The 22,762-nt window shown below is 42.3% G+C and overlaps 1 protein-coding gene across 7 annotated transcripts; it reads left to right on the plus strand.

The window, feature by feature from the left end:
• The first annotated feature begins 324 nt into the window (after positions 1–324).
• On the plus strand, positions 325–22,010 carry LHX9 (LIM homeobox 9). 7 transcript variants are annotated; one of them, XM_043490707.1, is made up of 7 exons: positions 608–1,053; positions 1,168–1,284; positions 7,038–7,322; positions 9,046–9,248; positions 10,338–10,693; positions 16,555–16,757; positions 18,008–21,298. In XM_043490707.1, the coding sequence occupies exons 3-7, from the start codon at positions 7,149–7,151 to the stop codon at positions 18,263–18,265; spliced, it is 1,194 nt and encodes a 397-aa protein (XP_043346642.1). In that variant the 5' UTR covers positions 608–1,053; positions 1,168–1,284; positions 7,038–7,148; the 3' UTR covers positions 18,266–21,298. The 7 variants fall into 7 exon arrangements, with proteins under 7 accessions (XP_043346643.1, XP_038270098.1, XP_043346644.1 ...); XM_043490708.1 differs by having other exon boundaries at positions 325–1,284; positions 10,341–10,693; XM_038414170.2 differs by having other exon boundaries at positions 605–1,284.
• The last annotated feature ends 752 nt before the right edge of the window (positions 22,011–22,762 follow it).

Genomic DNA, 22,762 nt, shown 5'->3' on the forward strand with positions numbered 1-22,762 from the left:
CTGTTTGGAATAAAGGATCACGCTGGCTACAAACACTAAATGACCACGTTGCTTAGGAGAGAGGAGTTGAAACTGTTACAGGCGGAAGGGTGGAGGGGAATCATCTAGTATTCCTGATCCAGAACCAACTGCCCCCGCAGTTAAGATTCTTACAGGAAACCCATCTCCAGGAAAACCATTCTGTAAATAATTGGTGAGAAAGACGGGTTTACTGCTCCCCCCTAAGTGCATGGTTGAAACCCCTGGGCTCCTGGCGGTGCTGGGTTTTTGCATGGCCCTGTGAGGAGAATGACTCCTAAAAATGACTCTCAGATCCATATTTTTTCTATTGTTTTGAGTCAGTGGATCAGTTGTCATCCATGCCCTCACCTAAGAAGCAATGATTCCAATTCTTCTTGGCATCTGATTTTATTCTAATGGGTTAAATTAGATTCAGTTTTACAATTATCCGAGCTTTGGCTGCGTTGTATTGTATGACAACTCCCAATTTCATCAGGTTTGGCAATGCGAGGTTATTCCATACATCCGTACATCATATCACATCACATGAGGCTGAAGTCTGCTGTTTAGAGACTCCATTTGAGAGGGGTTGTTTTTATGAAAGTGGGAAGGGTTGTTACATTCCAGGGCTGGTTCGGGACGATTTTTTAAAAAAGTACAGAGGTGGCCCCAACACAGAGGAGCAGCTGCTCAGCTGTGAATAGGCAAAGAGCGAAATGATGACATGATGGGGAAATAGTGCAATATTTTAACAGCCCTCCAGTCCTGGCTGCTTTTTAAAAAACAAACCCTAATATGTTATTTGCTTTACTAGTTTTATTTACAACACGCTCCCCATTAGCACCTCCCCTGATTACTGAGGAGGGAGCGCTATATCAGGAGAGATTACTGAGAGAGCTATGCCCGGAAAATCCCGCAAACCAGCTGCCTTGGGGAGGTGGGTTTTCTTTTTTTCCACGCTTTTTTGTTTATTTGTTTTGTTTAAAAACATTTTGAAGAGTAAACACAAAAGTAAAGGGCAGGTATAAAGTGTCTGTTGGTAAGAGGTCAGAGGTTAGAAATTCACGTCAATTCTGTGGTAGAGGCTGTGGCGTGGGGCAGGGAGAGGAAAATATATTTCCACCAAGCAGCTTGTTGATTTTAATTAACACAGGGATTCTCTGCTAGGAACAAGGAACAACCTCCATCTACTGGCTAGATCTCTACGTCTCCTCTCCTTCCAAAACCCCATTCCTCACTCATTAGGAAGGGAACAGTTTGGGGGGAAACTGCTAAGGTCTTAAGGTAAGAACCTGCCTGAGTCTTTGCTAAGAATACAGCTGTTTAGACCTCACCGATGTCATTTGCTTGCTTTTTTTTTTTTTTTTTTTGGTGAGCCGCACAGAATGGTCTTTTCCCCAGGTGTATTCGCAGGCGACGTTTGGTGCATGTGAGTGTGTTTTAATCTAGAAAATAGCAACCTTCGAAGATTGAGCCATTCTTCTTAATAAAAGAGAGGTTGGGAGGGGGGAGGCTGTTTTGGTTGGTGTTTTGTTGTTTTTTTTTTGGTTGGTTGGTTGCTTTTTGTTTTTTTGGAAAGCTTCTTTACCAAATACACTAAAATATGACCAGTTCCCTGGGAAGCTTCGTGCGTCCTTGTTCTGATTACAACCAGGGTGCGGTGCAAATACAAGGTTCATAGAAAACAATTAACAAGCTAACAGTTCTGAGCTGCTCAACACAGTTCGGTGCTAGACTATAATCTTGCTCTGCCTCTTTCTTTTGGATGTGTGATTATGTGTTTGTGGTTACTCCCCATTTGGCTATGTGTTTGGCATTACTGTGCCGCATTGTTTGTAATTAAAATAACCTCTCCTCAAGCCAATTAATACATGCACATTTCCAGGTTACCGGGAGATACAAGCACTTTGCTCTGGCCGGGTTTTTTCCTCTAATTCTTTTGTAGATAAAGATAATCCGTGTTTGTGTTACTCAAAGACCAAGAGCCACCGTACCGCCAGCCTGGGGAAGGGAAGCTGATTTTGTGACTCTCTGAGATTGTAATGCACCAGCTTTCTCCATTTCTGTATCATTCGAAAGTTGCCCGCAGAATATTTATGGGAATCGGAGCAGACTTCACCTGATAGGAAAAAGGTGGTGCTGGCAGAAAGGCTATTTCTGACATCGAAGCGGATATTTACACGACAATATCGTTTCCTTAAAATGCAATGCATTTTAACTGCTGAAAGCAGCTACATTTGAGGCCACTGCAGAAGGGATGTAACAACGTTCAGATTTTCCTCCTTTGTGCCTAAAGTGCTTGTATTAGCCGCGGATTTTGTGGGGTGATTAAATTGATCGTTAAAAGCATTTATCCCATCACTACCTTCCAGGGCAGAAAACAGCATTAGGATTTGAAAATAGATTTCACTGTAGCCACCTCACTCGAAGGCACCAGGATCAATGGTACTGCTGCTTCGGGGGGTTGTTTGTTTGTTAATGTATTTAATTTTCCTGAGTTAATTAAATTGGAAATTGCAGGAAAAGTTCGGGCACGTGAAAGAGGCGGTGCGCGTCTTGCTGGGTTTTGTGTCTGTGGTCAGCTATCCGACCCTTGATCCGGCTCGCCAGAGTAGCGCTAAGCAGCCCGACACACCCTCTGGCATTGCCACGGTACCATTCTCCCCAAACAAGCAAACGCTTGATTTAAGGTGGACTAAGGCAAAACCTCCTCTGCTGAAAGAACCCGCCTGCTTGAATACCTTCCCCCTTCTTCTTATTATTATTTGTCAGTTATTAATTTGTATGTAGACCTTGTCCTAAATCCTCAGAACTAGACACAAGATCCGTTCACGCTTTAACAGGCTTGAGGCAGTAACCCGTGGCAAAAAGAATACGGTCTCGATAGCAAAACGGATCCAAATGATCGCATTCGCATGCACGAAATCTGCCCCAGGCGCATGCTAATTGCAAAGCTGGAAGTGGCTTCAACCATCGCAGGGAAGGGTCCATGAAAGCGCTGAAGCGGAGGTGCGTTCAGTGTCGCGATACAGAGACAGGGAACATTGTACCTGCTGGGATGATCTCAAAAACAAGAGAATCCATCTCATCCCTTTAATCCGGGAGTCTAAGCCGCACCCTGTCTCTGTCTTCGTAAGGGAAAATCTAAAATCGCATAGCACGATATGAACATAGCCTGGATATTACTCAGCACCATTGTATTCTTCCTAAAATGTCATTGACAGAGAGGAGGGGGAGGGGGAGAAAGGCCGTGTGAAATGAGAAACCAAATTCAGAATCAGTGGGGCACTGGTATAAATCGATCCCCAGAGGAGAATCGTTCGATTGGATGTGAAATTTCCTATCGGATTGGTTTTAAATGATGAAATTCTCTCTCCCACCCAACCAAATCAACAAAACTCCACCGGGAGCCAGCTGTCTGTCGCCCACCAACCTGCCTGAGAGCAGCAGAGTTACAATGCACAAAGAGAAATGAAATCTTAAGAATATTGAAACCGATTTACCTTGGTCTACTGCGGGCCTTTTGGAAATGAAGAAATCACGTTTGATGCTAGCAACAAACTTTTAGTATCGCTCTAGGTCAGGAGGGGTCTGCCAACATTAAGATGTTAACGAGAAAAGGCTTAAGAAATCCCTGGCCTTCTTTGCTGGAGCAGCCAGTGTAACCTTCACCGTAGCTGATGGAGCAGAAAGAAAGGGCTCTAATTAATTAAGTGCGCCCAATTGTAAGGGGTTTAGTCACTTCTGAGTTTTGTTATGGGATCTGCCCAATTATTCCTAATAGCGCCATTGAGCTAACATAGTGATATAAATGTAACAAATGAGATATGTATATATTTTTTTCGCTTGGTCTCTCTCTCAAACGCCCTGGCTGGCTCAGAAGCTTTCCCCCCGCACCTGCACGTTTTTCATTGAATCCAGCAAAAAGCCATTAGCAGACAAAATGGGGAAGAAAAGGAGAGAGGGCGCTTCAACTTTTCAAGAGCACTTTGCCTGAAAGAGCCCAGGAGCTGGTATTTTAAACCCCGCTTCCCTGGGGCTGGCTGGCAGGGAGAGAGGGCACGAAGAAGCCACTTTTGGATGAGTGCCCTGGTGGAGGGAAACCTGCAGCTCATCGTACTCGTTTCCGGACACGGAGACTAGCTTTTATTTTCAGTGCGGTCCCAGAGGTGCGCTCTCCCCAAACCACTCCTCTCTAGGCTCCGGGCACAGGCGATGAGTTTGCTCGGTCCCAGCTTCAGTCAGGTGGGCAGGGAACAGCCACACACAGGACAGGGGTCGAGCGGTCCCAGCTGAGGAGAGAAACAAACACACATCGGAGTAGGGTCCTCTCCACGCTGAGTCCGGGGACATTTTGAGCACGTATCTATTCCAAACGCAAACAGCTTCTGCTCTGGAAAATAGGGCCTTGCGGGGCAATCTTGATCGTTCTCATAAACCCGAAGACACGGGGAAGCCAGTGAGTTAGGTCATGGCTTGTTACCACGGCTCCGGGAATATTTGGAAGGGGATAAAGGAACACGTTAGGCAAAGACGAATGCATTAGATTTACAACGATAACAGGGATATTTGTATCATCCATCTGTTTAGAATAGATTAACCATTTCCAAAATAGCTCTGTAATCTACAATACGGCACACACACGGAACCTCTCGAATCGGTGTGTGCACGTATCCACACACACTTTCTGCAAACGGTTTAAATCTCTGCGGCGAGTGGAGTTCGTCCTCTTCCTTTCAGCCATCAGCCCTCTTCTCTTCCATTACAATCTTTATAATTAGGCACCAACGCCGTTGCTTCTGGATTATTTTCTTAAAACTTCATCTACCCACACTTGCTGTGCAATCCTGGTTTGTGTATTTTTTCTCCCCAACTGGTTTTTTCGGGGGGGGGGGCAACTTTTTCATTTTCTGGCCTGGTTTGGGCAGCACGGCAATACATAAATGAATACATTTAAAGTTTCGAAATTCCACTGCAAACAACACCCGCAACCCAGACTGAATCGCCGTGTTTACCTTTTTCTTGTGGCTTGTTGTGCTAATTGACTTGTTTTCTCCAAGGAGAACCCTACCCCTCTGAACATCCCCACCCCCGTTTCTTTCCAGGCGTTGACTGCTTTTCAGGAAACTGAGATTTGTGAGAGGACCTACCCATTTTTAAGGGAGAATGCCTGACCCTTTTGTGTCTTCCGTATCGTTTTATAGCAATTACTCTCCTATTAAAAAAACCAAACAAAACCAAAAAAAAAAAAAAAATTGATTTCCATCCAAAAGGGCTAATTACATTACTTACAGTAAATAGCAGCCCTGCTGTCCAGGATCTAGTGTGCCAACAGAGAAAAAATACCGGCTTATTTCACTTGATTGGCTCCATCTTTGTGTGAAATTGTGTTTTATGAGCTGTATTCTGGCACTGGTAGGAATGTTGCAACACTCAATCTGCAAATAACATTCATTTCAGCTGCTTGGGGCGAAAGAGAAGGGAGGATTTGGGGGTTACATGGGCCGGGGCGGGGAATCCCTGTTCGAAAGGAACTGGGGGCTGAAGGGGGTGTTTTCACGAGTCATGCTGGAGTTTAGAGCGGAAGGCCCCTAAGGGAGCCAGGGGAGCAGAACCGCCGCCAGGAAGATCCTGCAGCAGGGATTGAGGTGTCAGGAAACAGCCTGCAGCTGTTGCAGAGAAAGGCAAGGCGGAGAATGGTGTTAAAAGTAAGTGGGGAGAAGCGAGAGCTGGCCCAGACTGGCTGTCCCACCCAGCCCCTGCCCAGCGCTCGCTGACACCGGGGCAGCCAGCTGAAATCCCCGCTTCTCCCGGGGGTTGTGGTGTGCGGAGCAGCGCCGCAGCCGAGGAATGGTTCCAGCGCGGGCTTCCTCCCGTCCCCAGACCTCCCAGCTCACGGGGCAATCTGGGGCTCCGGCTGGGCTTTGCTTGCACTGCGAGGCTGAGGGCTAAGGACGGGGGTCTGCGCCCGGCTGGAAGTTAACATGGCTGGAAGTTTAAACTTCACCAGCGGGTGCTGGGGGGTTACTGATCCCCCGGCGGCTGGGCAGGAGCAAGGTGACTGGCGCTATCCCCAGAGTGTGATGTCTGCGGCTACGTCTTCCACGTGGGAGCCGGGGTCCACCTGACACGAGGGGGGGCTAATTAGCCAGCATCATTTCTGTGGACACAATAACTGGGGGAACGGGGTTGGTTAATGCTCTTTGGTTAATTACACTTCTAGCAAGGTCCAGCCGCTCCCCAGGATAGTAACCTCCACCCTACGCCTACAAAGGTGTTCTCATTTTTCTGCCTCCACCAAAGGCCCAAATGGGGGTGAATCTGGGGTCTGTAGGCGGCCCTGGCCGTTCAGCACCACCAGGGGAGACAATAAACACTGCAAGATCCTGCACTTCTATGGGTAAAGCTGGGGGCGGTGGGGGCGAGAGGGGAGAGACCCACCAAAACAGTCCAGCCGCAATTCTCAGCTCACCAACCCTGCACAGGATGCTCTGAATTTCCCTTGTCCCTGTAACACTCGTTCCCTGGGTCTCTCTCTCTCTCTCTCTCTTTCTGTATGTGTGTGTTTTTGGGGTGGGGGTATAGATCCCACCATCCCCAACTGGCATGTTTGTCACTGCTTGCCTATCACCGGGGGTTGAGAGGAGGATGACAGGTCTTTGTTGTCTGAATAAAAATCAGTGGCAGCTCTAGGGAGAGAACTCCTCCTACTAAATTATCAAAAATGGGCTGGCTTTAGTCTCTTAACAAATTGGACAGAGCTCCGGAAAGCAGCAGTCCCAAATCCAACCTACAGGCACTGGGAACTTTAAAGCAATCAGGGACTGCTGAAAATAGCACTTCTTTTTGCTTTCTTTGTGTTCAAAACTATTTCCTTTCCCGACCGATTTGGCTGCCCCTAGTTCCAAGTCTCTTCAGTCAGGAGCCCCCTCTCTCCACCGCAGTAACAGATTCTCCTGCTTGGTTTTTTGTTTGTTTTGTTATTCTTATTATATTATTTTTCCTCTCCTCCTTGTTTGTTTTCTGCACATCTTCAGGAAGCCCTCGGTGCTTGTGCAAAGAGAAGCCACTATTGCAATCTCCCTCTGCCTGCGCCGTGCGCCTTGGTGTAGACATTTTGGATGATCTAAAGACTCTGGGGTCTGTATATGGAAATAGTGGGGTGCAGAGCAGAAGAAAATACTTGTCCTTTCCGTCCCCCAGCCATGCTTTTCCACGGAATCTCCGGAGGCCACATCCAAGGAATCATGGAGGAGATGGAGAGGAGATCCAAGACCGAGTCCCGCCTGGCCAAAGGCGGACAAATGAACGGCCGGGAAACGGTAAGAAAGAAGCTAGCACCCCTTTAAAGGGAATCACTGCAAGATACGAGCCTGCACCCTGATAGACACAGTCTGGGGGAAGAGAGAGACTCTGCTTCCCTCCCTCCCCCGTTCCCTTACACCCCTTAAGTTTAGAAATATTTCTGAGGCTCACGTAAAAACCAAAGGCTCTCTAATGGAGTCTGTTATGCTGGGAGGCTGAGCCATGCATTCGTCTAATATTTGTGTGTGTGTGTGTGTTCATCTGAGTCATAAGAAGGAAAATATTTAAAGTTTCATAAGAGGGACACTTTTTAACTCATTATAGCGAAGCAGACCTCTGACTCCTGCATAGTTTGCAGTGGGAGCCTTGCTTTCTCATTTATCAAGGGGCTACAGGCCGGGTTTTGGAAAGGTGCATTTTACCCTTAGCAGCCCTGGCACTTTCCAAAGTGGACTGTAGAAATCTTCGCTGCAAAATAGTTTGTTTTCTTCGGGGCGAGGGGCGGTGTTTAAAATAAAAATGTAGCTTTAATGTTTGAAAAGGGAGCAGCCCTGCTGAATGTTATTTCTTCCGCTACATTGTCTGGAAATAATATCTCTTTTCTTAGCAAACGAGTTGTAACCTTAGCAATGATAACACCCCACGTCTGGAGAAACGGTCCCCTAGCTTCATGCGGTATCTTCTGCAGAGCGAGCTTCTGCATTTCTCCTACTTGTAGGACTTCCGTGGAGCACTGAAACACAAAGTAACCGCCTGGGGAACTGCTCTACTGCTTTGAGCTATTGGGTTTCCCCCTCTTCTCCTATTAAATAAACTCCTGAGGGTTTTGCAATGTTAATTCAACTTATCGCAGTTGTTACAAAAAGGAAAAACATTGAACTACGTTTGCATTTTCAGCTAATAAGAATTCGATGATAAGAACAGATGGATTTTTTTTCTTTTCATAAAACAAAACAAAAAACAACTATTTTAAGTTCATGTTTGGGGGTTATTCTGGTATGTACCCTATTCCTCCATCTCCGTTTCTTATTAGTGGGACTTCTTATGGAAAACAGGCCAACAGACACTTGAAAACGTTTATTAATGAAAGGAAAAGGCAATAATTTTAAGGGGAAAAAACCCTCCCTGTGCATTCTTTTCATTAGGATCACTCTCCAACATTTTGATTGTTCTCAATTAATTCTTCATGGACTATTTTCCCTTCATTTCTGCTTTAAGTGGCCTATTTGCATTTAGAGGAGGGATTTTAAATAGTTTAAGCGGTATTCAAATTTAAACAGGAATTCGAATTGGGAGTGTCTCCACTGATGCAAATTTCCAGGGCAGCAAGGCGATATTTTCCTACTTACAAAATACTCGCTAGTCTGGATTTCCTACCACCAAAAGGTGCAATTTTAAAGCTAACGGGGAAGCCACGGCCAACTCTGTAACTTCCCCAGGACTAGAAAACAATCAGTTCTCATGTCCTAATGAGGCCTAATCACCGGGCTACAGGTACTGAAATTAAGTTACATTATTAGAGAAGTTTTGATGGGCTAAACACCCAAGTCGTGTCCCCTAGGGGAGACAGTCTGGCCACCTCAAAGGCCAGAGCAAATGCAGCCAGTTCGGTTCCAAACAGCTGGGGGGTTCTTTCTGTGAGCCCAGGCTTTGGTTCTTGCGGCAGTCCCAGTTCAAGCATCACACGGCCCGCTTGTCTTGATTTGTTTTCTCATCCACATTTGTGTGGTTGTTTTGCAGAACATGCCCCCAATGAGCCCCGAGAAGCCTGCTTTGTGTGCTGGTTGTGGAGGGAAGATCTCAGACAGATATTACCTGCTGGCTGTTGACAAACAATGGCACCTCAGGTGTCTTAAATGCTGTGAATGTAAACTGGCTTTGGAGTCAGAACTCACCTGCTTTGCCAAGGACGGCAGTATTTACTGCAAGGAGGATTATTACAGGTACAGCACTCAGTCCCTACCGGTTCAAATGCACATGCCTGCCCAGAACGGCAGCAGCCAAACCACTCATGTCCAGCTAGGGATAGCTTCTTAGAGGCAGACTCCTCATTTTATACACGCGGCTTTAGGGCGAGTACATCAAATGTGCCTCCTTTGTAAATCTCGCACGTGTAAAATACGGATCGACATTTTCAAGAGACACGACGTTAAAGCATGGTAAGGTATAGTCTCCCACATAGTCCAGGTGCTGGGGGATCGCTGCCTAAGTTTCAAACAAAAGTTTCGCTCTCGCTGTAGCGTGTATATTTCTTTCCCGTTTCCCAAGAGCAGGGGTCACCCTCTTGAACTAGCCAGGTATCTAAGCTAATGGTAAAGCTCCGGTTTGGAGAGACGCTGTAAAGAATAGCAGAGGCAGCTCTTATTGGTACAACAAACCATCCTTTCTGCTAAATCAAATCAACTCCTTGCAGCTCACGGCTAGGTTTTGAATTCTCATCGGTCAGCGGCTCTAGCCAGGCAGAATTCCAGCAGAGCGCAGTTTCGTGGCTTGCTTGATTTGTTTTGATTTTCTCTTTTTTTCCCACCGTGCCCAGTTCTCTCTCCCTCCCAGCCTCTCAATCCGATTTAGGGTTTAAGGAACGAAGGGGAAGTGAGAACAAGTTTTCTCCCAGTGCTGCTTGTTTATCTTTATTAACGCTAGTCGAGACTGTCAAATTTTATTTAGTTGTCAAATAAAAAAAAAATCCCGGCAGAAAGATCAGTTTCCTGAAGAAAATGGAAGTGGACTATTTCTGGCCCATTCTCCTTTTCTCATACACAGAGTTTCTAACAAGCCCAAAGAGTTTACATTCGCCAGGAGGGGTGCTTCAGGAGAGGCCTACGTTGAAGGCCGTTCTCTGAGGGTTGGGTAGAAACGGGTCCAGCTGCAAGATTTGGGGAGCAAATATTGTTAGGCTCTCAGTTCATGAACAGAACTGGGGGGGGGGGAGGAGAGAGGGCGTGATTTAAGTCAGGGGAGCTGGGCAGCACCGGGGACTGGGCAGGACTTATCACTTTTCTGGTTGATGCCCACTTTTCTGTTTCCTTCAGAAGGTTCTCCGTGCAGAGATGTGCCCGCTGCCACCTTGGGATCTCAGCCTCTGAAATGGTCATGAGAGCCAGGGAGTCGGTTTATCACTTGAGCTGCTTCACCTGCACCACCTGCAACAAGACTCTGACCACAGGGGATCACTTTGGCATGAAGGACAACCTGGTTTACTGCAGGGCCCATTTCGAGACCCTTTTGCAAGGCGAATACCCGCCTCAGTTGAGCTATACTGAGCTGGCTGCCAAGAGCGGAGGGCTGGCACTGCCTTACTTCAATGGCACTGGCACAGTCCAGAAAGGGAGGCCCAGGAAGAGAAAAAGCCCAGCTCTAGGAGTGGACATCGTCAGTTACAACTCAGGTGAGAACAGGGCCCTGAACCTTCCACTCCACAGAAAGGGGCCTTCTCAGACTCCCCTCCCCAGCCAGGCAGTGTATCTGTAACTCATCCAGGCCAAATCTTGCTTAACCATTGGAAAATCAAACAAACAGTCCTCTGAGGGTTGGAGCATTTGCAGGAAAGCGAACAGAAGCCCTTCTAAAAAGCTGTCTTCCTCTATTAATGTCAAATACCCAGACAGTCACTTCCCAGGGTGAAGACAACACCCCCCCCCCCAAACCCAGCCCTACCTCTCTGTAGGAATGCGGGAGATGTAGTTGCTTTGATTGTCTCAAAATCAAACCCTCTACCACTCGGACCCCAATTCAGGGCCACCTAAACGGATTAACAGAAAATAACTCTGGAGGAAACGTGTCTGATTTCCTTAGGCCAGCACATGAATCCGTAGATTATCAGTTATTGTAACTCATTCCTCAGGCTGGATATTTTCCTATTTTGCTGGCGGTTGGTTTGTTTTTTACCCTCTCCTCCGCCAACAGCTCCCTACAGCGGGGCAATAACAAGCAGATTAACAAACGGCGCGTCTGTTCCGTTCACAATGAAAGGAAGGGACAACAGCTGAGCTGGAACAGCGTTATTATCTGAAACGCTTTTAACTTTAGTCCCTTTGTCATCCAAATATCAGAACTATTTCTGCACCAGAAAGCGCCACGGGCCCGATTTGAATAGTTTCAGGCAAGTCACACGGAGTTTCACTAACCTGCAGACGAAAGAATTACCCGAATTTAAACCGAATTTAAAAATGACCGATCCCAAAAGAATGTTTGTAGGGAGTCTCCATTTATTCGTGAAATTGCCTTGTAACAGGGAAAGAAAAGGGGTGTGTGTGTGCGGGGGGGGGGTGTTAGAGTGAGCAGCTTTGCGTTTTCCTGTGTAGGCACCAAGGCGTTTAACTCCCCGTTGAGCTGGGGGGGGGGGGGACTGAATTCTGGGCGGTGACCCGCAGTTTGCCTGGGGAAAGGCTCGGGCTGGTGGGTCCGTGTCCTGGTGCTGGGGCGGGGGGGTGCTCGAGGACGCGCCACTTGGCTCAAGGAAGCGGAGGGGTGCACAGAAAAGGGGACCCGGCGATTTCAGTTTGAAGAAACTGCTCTGCGTGCTACAAACACGCACCAGCGCCGGCCTGGAATTCCTCCCCCGGGTTCAACCCATTGCCACGGAGACGCAGCGTCCTCCCTCCCCCTTCCCCAGCCGGCACAGCCCAGTCCTCCCCGGGCGGCCACTTCTCTTTGGGGCGGTTGGGGAAGCGGGCTTCAGTGGGCAGCGGCTTAGCCGTGCGAGGCTATTCCAGCTCCTCTGATGCGTGGACCTGGGAGCCAGGGCAATCAGGGCATTAATTGTTCTTTGCTAATTGAAGATGACGTGGGACTCCCAGGGCACTGAGCAGCCCCTAATCAATTCCCGATGGGCTCTGACGGAAGGGGGACCCTGTAGCCCAGTCACCCGCTTCGAAGGGCGGATTGCGAGCCAGGAATTCAGTTTTGGTTCCCATGTTATTCCTCATTCGCATACAATCGCCCGAGCTCGCCCAGCCCTCTCGAAACCAAACATTTAGAAGCAATTCGCTGTGATAATTATGCTCAGAAGCCCGGGGAAAGGCGAAAAAAAAAAAAAAGGCTACAGCAAAACCCCCTTGAATACTAATGGGGGGGGGGGGACGAAGTGAAACGCCTTTTGAAAGGCAAATGTGGCGTTTGCATGTTAGGTTAAAAAGTCTTTTCTCTCTTTCTCCGCCTCATCCCCAGATAGTTAGTTAGCAGGGCCACGCTCTGCAAAGGAGCTTAAGAAGCCGCATCTAGGACTAGGAGACAAAATGTAGCTCACCCAAAGGGGAACGCAGAGTTTACACGGGGGGAATGTCTGAGTAAAGCGAAGCTACTTCGGACCGGCTTCTTTCGAGTCGGTCGAGATCAGCCACCATAATTTCTGTAGCTTTAGCATGTCGTTTTTTGTGAGGCAAGACTATGAAAAGCCAGTGCTGGCACGTGGTCTCGAGCAAGTACATTTTACAACTAAACTAAAGGCGGTCTGGCGCTGATAAGTCCACCCATTGACCAATTTAACACTCAAGAAAGCCACAGAATCTCTGATTCTTATAGAATGACATGAAGCAGATATAATTGTTATTTGAAAGAAGAAGAAAAAAAAAACCCCTGCAATGGGCAGCCATTTAAAAAAAATACATTTTTCCTCGTTCGCCTTTGGCTTCAGGATTGAGAACTATTCTTTTATGTAACTGTCTCCAAAGGGGAACGAATCTAAATAGAAATAGACATAGAGGATGCAAAGCGTGAATTTAAAGCAATCGGAAAAGTGGGACACATACACAGATCAGGTGTTTAAATACTTACACTTTCCCGAAGCAGGAAAGAGTCTAAAAGGCAGTCTTCTAAGGTATCTTTCTCTTAGATATTAGGCACAACATGTGCTGGCATTTTGCATATGTAAATAACGGTTTAGCTGGAAACCTGGGTACTGATTCTCTAATCTAATTCAACACAACAGGATAGAAAGGATGAAGTGAAAGTATTTTGTCAGGCAGGATGGATTTGATTTTAAAGGACCTCACTAAATATCACTTTCAATTGTATGTGGCAGCGCAACAAAAAGGTGTTTCAACTTTGGTGGTATTTCATTAAATTCTGTACGAAAGAAAGCCAGTAAGTTTTTCCACCTCTAAAATATTGCAATTCCAAGTCTGCTCCTACTTTTCAAACTCCAACATGTTCGAACGGCTAAATGAATGTGTTAGTGACCCCTAGTGGCATCTGTAGACAGGCGTATTTCTCAGGTAAAGGCTGAAAACTCGTTAAAGAACTATGTTTATCAGAAGCCTGATCATTACTAAAGTCAAAATATTTGTCTTTAGACCTGTTTAACTGCAATTTTAGACCCTGATGGGTTCCTAAACATGGACACTAGTGCTCAGTGATTGTTTTGTCTCTTAGCTGTAATTCACCGTGAAAACATCTCTGAACACTAGAACATAACTTAAACATTTTCATAATGTATTTGTGCTAAAACTTATCAAGTTTCGGACTGCACTCTGCAGCTAGGCAAAGGAATCCATTTGTTGTGTTAAAAGCTAGATTGTAACTGACGATGTAAGAGTCTCTGAACAGGGGCAAAAACTTACCTTTCCAATAAATCAAGGTACTTTCTTAATCAAAACACATGTATCATCCTATTTATGCTGCAAGGTGTAGGACATTATGGAAACAACCCAAAGTTCTAAAAAATTGAATTAAATGTGTTGCTAGCCCTGATTCAGCAAACAATTTGACCATACAATGGACAAAAAGTTTATTCTCAAACAAGACTATATGAATATTGCTTAGATTATGTGTGTATGTATGTGTATATAGTTTATATATTCACGCACACATAAAGAGGCGGGATAGTGTTGTGGCTAGGCACTGGAGTAGGCTCTAGGAGAACTGGGTTTTGTTCTTTGCTCTGACACAGTCCTCTTTTGTGACCTTGGATGAATCACTTAATCTCTTTGTTTCTCTGTTCCTCAACTATAAACTGGAGACCTAACAATACTTCAGAAGGTTATGAAGCTAACGCTATTAATATTTGTGAGGGGCTCAGATACTATAGTGATAAGTGTTGTATAAATAATTTATTTGATCCATATTAGCTACCATATGTTAGAAATAATTTCTATTTTGAGAGCAATTGTGTTGAACAATTGTCCAAGGGACAGAAAGGTCATCAAATCTGAAGAATGTAAGTTATCTCAAAGTAAAGGCAATTTTTCTTTCCCTAGGGCAATGTTTTGCACAGCTATTGCTCAAGAACTCAATCTCTTATGGTGTGTAAATGTAATAACTTTGCAAAGTGTATTTGGTGAGATCTTGGTAATGGGAAGTGTATTGTGCTGGCCACTAAAAAAAAGATGGTGCAAAGAAACGTGCAGTAATGTGTTGCCTGCATTTTAGCTATAGACTAGTTTTTCAGGCAATAATGTAGGATTTTAAGATACACAATGCTATTTCAGCCATTTAGAGAACAGACTGGTGTAATTATTATATAAATTGGGATTTTCAAAGGCACCCGAGGTAGTTATGAGCCCATGTCCCATTGACTTAGCCACTTTTGGAAAAGCCAAGCCATAATAAATAAATGCTCAGAAACCATGTGCTATAAGAGGCTAGGCTAGACAATCAGATAAATAGGCATTGTTGCTGCATAACTAGAATGCTTTAATAAAAAATGGCCTGCAGTTGGCTAAAATAACTTCTTAGAGCCAAATTTTGATATCCTAGTTCACCATGAATAGTATTTTACCACTCAAACAGTCCCATTGAAGGCAGTAGGACTGCATGTGGAATAAAGTGTTATTCAACAAGAGTAAAAATATTGGAAACCTGGTCCTAAGTTACTTCCAAGGTAATTTCTACTTCCAGATGGTTTCAGAGCTGTCAGTTTATTTTATTTGAAAGTACAGATATTACTATAATTGTAGCTAGAATCGCTTCCATCCTGAGTGAACATTCACCTGATCCTTTGTTTATGTGTTTCGCAGCTACCATATGTAACTGTTAACTTGTCTCTTAATTCAGTAGGGAGCAAAGCTCTGAGAAGACTTGAGCTTCTTATTTTTGGGGTAGTTGAAAGTTGGTTTGCCTCTTTTTAGCACTGCAAGTCTCAGAGGTTCTATTGACTGATGCAATGCAAAGTGCTAACTGTGTGCTTTTCGTGTGTGTGTGTGTGTGTGTGTGTGTGTGGTTGGGGGGGACACTGGAAGTTGGCTAAGACTAGTTAATAAATCCAACTGTAGGGAAGTAGACTAAAATAAATTGAAATGAAGAATTAATGAAGCCAGGGCTAATTTACATGGTACATTCTTTACAATTTTTAAATTAGATTTTTTAAAATTCATAATCTTTGTAATGTGACAATCAGGTTTGCCCTCTGTGTGATTGAGCTAGCTTTGTAAAATATAATCCTGAAAATTATCAGATTATTTTTCAGGCCTAAAAGTAAAACATGGATGACTTTGTTATTTTTCTTGGTATTTGTCTCATTCCTGTCCCAAGCATAGGCAGTGACACCAGGTACCTAGCACTACCACTGGCCTGGTATGCAACTCACACCCATGAGGTAGTAATCTGTAATATATTTGTCATTCAAAGTCACATTAACAACTTTAAACATCATCAAATCAAGGCACATCTTTAGCTCTGTGGTCTGGTAGTTGGCCATTCTGCAGAATGGTCTATGTAGGTGCCAGTATATCTGTGGTAACACTGCAGGCACCAACCCCAACATTTTTCATATAAAATTTTAGGCAGAATTCAAATGCATTTATTTTGGGTTTTATCAACAAACGGTTCAGTATTTATACTTGTCAAAACAAGCCTTCCCACCTAATGCTTCTTTTTTTGCCTGCTGGTGATTTGGGAGGATTCAGAATGTTGGTTTGATCTTTACTCTCCTCTCAAGCTAGGGCAGTTTCAATGAGTGAAATTTTAAATGACTCTTTGGAAACATAACAAAACCCTTCATCACCAGAGGGACCTGAAAATTAATGCCAAAGGAGTGAAACTTGGCAGGTCTGCCCTCAATATACCATTTCCTTAGCAGGTGTGAGCCTGAGGGATATAATAAATGTTAAGAACAGGAAAAGGCCATCCTCCTTACCTTTATTTGTTAATCTAATACCACTCCCTGCCCATCCCGACACCATATTAGTTCAATCCCCTCTTTCTTCTCCAAAAAGAGTGTGTGATTCTGGAAACTTGCCTTAGTTTTATTTACTACAGTATGATGCATGATCACAGCCAACTCCTTCTTGTGTCATGTTATTTACTGATCAGGTTGTAATGAAAATGAGACGGATCACCTGGACAGGGACCAGCAGCCTTACCCCCCGTCCCAGAAGACTAAGCGCATGCGCACTTCCTTCAAACACCACCAGCTCCGCACCATGAAGTCCTACTTTGCTATCAACCACAACCCAGATGCCAAGGACCTCAAGCAGCTTGCCCAGAAAACGGGCCTGACCAAGAGAGTTCTGCAGGTAAGAAGCCACCATTACAGGCTTGACAAAACTCCCCTCCCCCTGCCAATACAATAGTATTTCCCTTATTTAGACTGTTATATGTATAAAGTCTTCTTCATAATATAACATTGCTGTGTCCCTAGAGAGTGTGCAGAGAATTTAATGGGTAAAGTACTATATGGCAGGAGTGCCCAGTGTATAGCTCACCACCCAAATTCAGCCCACAGAATTCTGAAATGTGGTTTGTGATCACCCTCAGCCTTGATATGCAGGAACTATCTCCAGAGTCTACAAGCCCCAGCAAGGGAAGCAATGCACCCCGGGACTTGTAATCTCTATGTGGTAACCTCTATATTAAGGGGATAGAAGCAATCTGCTCCATTTTACACAAATGAGGTGCAGCCTTTGGGCTCCCTTTGTCGTTGTGGCCCTTGGTTGGGCAAAGTCTGGGTTACCCTGGGATATGGCAAACAAGCTTTGGCTGATATGATCCTCCAGGACCAGATTGCTCCCTTTCTCCATGTCTATCCTTAAGGGCCTCCATAGTAAAGTCAACAGTTAGTCACTCCCCTACCTAAGATACTCCCCCCAAAAATCACAGTTTGAAAAAATAAATAACTGTAAATCCCCTCTCATTGTGTGCTAGCTCAGTGAAATTAAAGTGAGGTATGTAGTGCTGTGTGCAGAGAGAAGGCAGTGATCAAGGAAAAAAGAGAATCTATTAGCATTAATTGCTTGTCCATGTTACATGTCACCTAAAACATTTAAAATGAACCCACAGCTATATAGGGAAGGAAACCCATATTAATAACCAGTGCTATAGGGGATGGTGTCAGTTTCCCTTTTTAAGTTTTCAGACTTTAAAAATGGTCACAAAAGTTTACCAGCCCAAGCACAAAATCTTTACTTTACGCATCCTTTACCATGATGACCTAGGTAATGGAACAACACCCCCCACCCCAAGGACATGTCACTTGCCCAGCAGAAAAGTTACTCTCCTTGGATGAGTGGGTGAGTAGACTTCTGCAAGGCTGCTCTAAGAGATCCTCGTCATGGGCTTCAATGTTCCATTAATCAGTACCCACAGTGCTGGACCTAATGTACAGATGCCTTTGTATGACGGAAATGATGCAAACTGGTAGTAAACAAAGATGTAGAGTTACTTAGATGATTTGCCAAACAAAAAACAAACATAAAAAATACATAAAAGCAAAAACAAAAACAAAAAGCAAACATCGGTAAAGAAATCAATTGGGATTGGTTTGCAGGTTTGGTTCCAAAACGCAAGAGCCAAATTCAGAAGGAACCTTTTGCGGCAGGAGAATGGGGGTGTCGATAAAGCTGATGGCACGTCACTTCCGGCACCGCCCTCAGCAGACAGCGGCGCTCTCACTCCACCCGGCACTGCGACCACTTTAACAGACCTGACCAATCCCACTATCACTGTAGTGACATCAGTGACCTCTAACTTGGACAGCCACGAATCCGGGAGCCCCTCACAAACTACCTTAACGAACCTTTTCTAACATTTGAATTTTTTTTTGATTCTTCTTCTTCTTTATTATTATTATTTACAAGACTCTTTATTTTTTTTTTTAAACAAACCCACAAAATATTTGGGAAAACAAACAGCTTGGTGTGTAGCATCTGCAGCCACTTGGCAAATGAGTTTGCAGTAATATGTCTCCATTATAAATGAACATATTTTGTCTATAAATTGTATTTGGATTTTTTTTAATTCATCAGACAATTGAAAGGAAAGTTATGAAGCATTCTAATAAGTGCCTCTTAAAATTGTATGTTACTTATTTCCAGAATCTTGGGGGGAGGAGAGGGAGAAAGCCTCTGACAGTTCATTTAAAGCCAATAGTTTGCTACTCCAGGATTGTATATGCATTTATGGAGTTTCCGAGTCCTAAGTCTAATTTTATTTTTATAATACATGTTCAAGTTTCATACTATGTATTTTTCACACCTACAAAACAAATCAAATTAGGAATTGGAATAGACAGAGGCATTCCAAGTGTCAATGCTGCTTCTTCTTTTTGTATAAATCTTAGTTATGAGCTTGACCCTATATTCATTGAGCACCCAAAATTCCCACACAAGTTAATAATCTCAACCCTGCAAGACATTCATCCATGTGGAATGTCCATTGACACCAATGGGAGTGGGGCACGGATGAAGGATTTGCATGATTAGGCTTAATGGGAGTGGTGTGTAGGTAAGGAGGGCAAGATCAGGCCCTTAGTCTGTGAATTCTGCATTATGCACACCAAAGGCCCTAATCCTACAAACGCTTATGCTCCAGAGTAACTTTACTTATGTAAGGAGGCTCACTAAGGTATACACCAGAGGAACTATTCAAATGAGGAGTCTCATTGATTTCAATGAGTTTTTTCATATAAGTAAGGTTACTCTGTTGCATGACTGTTTGCAGGATTGGGCCACAGGCTGAATAATTCAATATAAGTTTTAGTATTGCCTAGGCAAAATTTCATTTTTTTTCCTCTCTGCCATCAATGCCACTGATTTTAATTTAAAAAATAAATAAATGAAAACAGTTAACTCTATACGGCCCTGATCCTGCACCATTAAAGCCAATGGGAGATTTGTCATTAACTTTAGTGAGTGTAGGATAAAGTTCTAAAAGTATACATATGTTTATTACTAAGGCAATTCTCAATGAATTAAACTTTTTCAGGGAAGATGGAAATAAGCAAAATATAATTTATTAAGATGTTTAAGGAAACTGATTTTAGGACATTTTATTCATGCTATTTTGAATTTATTTTAGATGTTTCATGAGATTGTATCAGACACTTTGTTTAATACATGAACTTAAATCTTTAGTACATTAATATTTCTAATATATACTTTAGTTTTTTAACTTTTGTATAAAAGAAAAAAGCGTTAGAAGAATTCTTATGAAATTTGGAATTGGCAGTGGATAGCTTTGAGGCAGATAAACTCAGAAGACCTTGTGGATGCTGATCTAAATACATTTCCTAGTTTACAATAGTCATTTTTTTTTCTTTTTCTTTTTTTTTTTAATTTTAATTAAACTAAAAGTCTGAATGGTCTGGGCAGTGGTGAATGTTCATTTGTTCCCCTTTATTGCAGTTAAAAATAATTAGATTGTGGAAAGTCTGAGACACAAAAACAAAAAAACAGTCAAGATCTACATCTTGCTTTTAGTGGATTGTTAAGAATAACTTTGCACATAGAATCCACTTTTTAGACCCCATCAAATCTCTCTTTTGGTGGTGAAAGTGGCTATTTAATATATTTTAAAGGTGTCCTTTTTGGCTGTATAAATGTGTGGTTACATATTGACAGTTCACTGCCCACATTAAAGTGCATTATTGTAACTTTTGCTCAGGGTTTTTAGAAAATTAGCACAGAAAAGTAGCTTATTTTTTAAAAAAAGATGATGGAAGAGATGTTAACACTGTAATAGAAGAAAGGTGTGTTTGCCATTATATATTTAGCAAGTATGGTTATCATCTTCTATGGAGCTTAAATCTTGACTTTTCATATTTCTATTACCTTATGGGCATTTACCACTAACCAGACCAAACAACCTTGGTAAGGCTGATATCTTTATTAATACACTTTTACAGGTAAAAATATTGATACTTATAAATTTTGTTCTTTGACAGAACAATATATGGTACTATAGATCTACTTTATTAAGTAGACTAATTATAACTCAGTTCTACTATGTGCCTTATGATATAACTTGGGAGTAAGTTTGTGAAAAATCAGGATATATGTGTTGTTTGTTAAATTAACTGTTTTAAGCCCTTTTGACACCTCACTAGTTTTGTACTGTTTTACCTCTTATTTCTGAAACTCTTTTTATGGTGTATCCTGTTAGAGGGGACAAACATGTCATAGAAAGCAGTTGTGCACTCTTTCAGATATAGTTGATAAATTCAATAATCTTATATATTGAGCTTCGTGTTTATAGTACAGTAAGTGGTCTAGCAAAATTGTCCATGTTTCTTTGTTTATTGATAAATGCATTGTATAGAAACTATTTCCCCTAAATATTTATGGACCAAACAATTGTGATATATCCTATTAAATTTGTGTGAATAAATCATTTTGGATCCAAGGAGTTTTATTTCCCATCAGTTTTTTTTAAAATTTAAAGTCTACCTGTATCTATGTGTCTGCATTTTTATTATGAATGAATGAATGAATGGTGTTAAACATGGGAACGCAAGCTTATAAATGTGATTTCTTTTTAGGTTTTCACTTTCTTCATAGTAAATGTACTTACCATTGATGGCGCAACTTAGGCGTTAATTTTAAATCCCCCCCCCTTTTTTTTTTGCACATGAAAAGTAATGCCCCACTGATTTGATATTGCAACCTTATTTTAGGATTTTAAAAATCAGATAACTAGCAGCTACAGTAATTGCATGAAAAATATAACAAATAATGATGATGAAATTAATCAAGATTTAATGCTAGGTATATTGAACACAAACTAGAATTGCAGACCCCTAAAAGCCAGGTTGCTCTGTAGTTTAATAAATTGTCACTATGATTTTTTTCAGGGAGAACAAATCTTGGGGCATTACAGCCAAACATCCCGACGTTTGAAAATTCCCTAAAGTATTAAAAGAAGGGGAAAAGTTTGATCGGAAATCCACTGCAGTGAAGACAAAGACAATATTAGGTTATGATAATCATATATTTAAAAATTTATTGAGCCAAAAAAATTTAAAAAATAAAATAAAAGACTCAAATGTCATTTCCTGAATGTTAACAAAACATATGTTATTTTATGGTGTTTAATTATCAGAACAAAAGGCTTAAACAATTTGTGTGGTATTAAAAACAAATTCAGAGAAACTGTGTATAAAACCAGAGCAACCTGGCAGCAATCAACCCAGCCCATATTTGAAGACAATTCTTCCTAAAAACAAATTTAAAATCACATTTGTCAAGCACAAGTACTTGTAAAATAAAATCCAAATGCATTCATTCCACCTGCTTGCTAATGTGTATTAGTCATATCTGTTAAATGGCATATTGTAAATTGAGAGAAAAAACTTTTCACTCATTTCAGATCATAGGGATCAAAACCCAGTAATTTTAGTACGATTGTTTCTGACTTCTTTTTTAATAAAACAAATACATTTGCATGCACTTTTCCATCTGTCACCAATAGTGTACATTTCTGTATGATGCATTTTCTCTTTGATGTTTCTTGTACAATAACTAGCTTTCATTAATAAACATTTTATTTGATGCAAACATAGTTAACTTTATGTAAACGCATAGATAACTGTTGACCTTAATTTAAACTCATTTTTTGAGAAGAAGCAGTACAGTACATTTCCATCATGTTATATATAGAAAACCAAAAGAATGATGGTGGCAATATTGTTGCAAAGTGTAAACTAATTTCCTTTGGTGTTTAAATTTTTCATTTTCTTCTCTTCTTTTGTGGTGTACAATTGACATATCTAAAACAAAATTAATAATAATTCCATCAGCCTCAACCACAAAACTAACAAAGTATAATCAGCATAGGAAAGTATATGAGGCATAATATGCAAAACCATCTATGATGTTTTAGCATACGGAGGTATAATTTATGGAACCCTGAGATGTTTACATCTTGACTATGCAATGAACAAATTTGTTGAACTGTTAAGAAAGAACTGATCTTTGCCCATTCCAAATCACAGCTGAGTTTAACAAGCCAGTGTAAAGATAACCAATTCTTTAGTAATGAGGTTTTGTAATTGTTCAAAGGACTATTTGCAGAAAGGTTTTTTTTTAAACTATATTGCTATTTAGCTGTATGTCCAAAGCATATGTTAAACAAATTAACATATACGAGACTTGCCAGAAAACCTTTTCATTAAGATGAAATTTTTATTATATAGAAATGAACCCTATGTAAACAATGTAACTTTTATGAATACTGACAGACATTAAATATTTCACTTACGTGTATCCTCAGCATTTTGAATGTTTTCTTAAACTCTCAATTTCTGAAG

The sequence above is a fragment of the Dermochelys coriacea genome, chromosome 8, assembly GCF_009764565.3.
Source record: "Dermochelys coriacea isolate rDerCor1 chromosome 8, rDerCor1.pri.v4, whole genome shotgun sequence".
Lineage (NCBI taxonomy): Eukaryota > Metazoa > Chordata > Testudines > Dermochelyidae > Dermochelys > Dermochelys coriacea.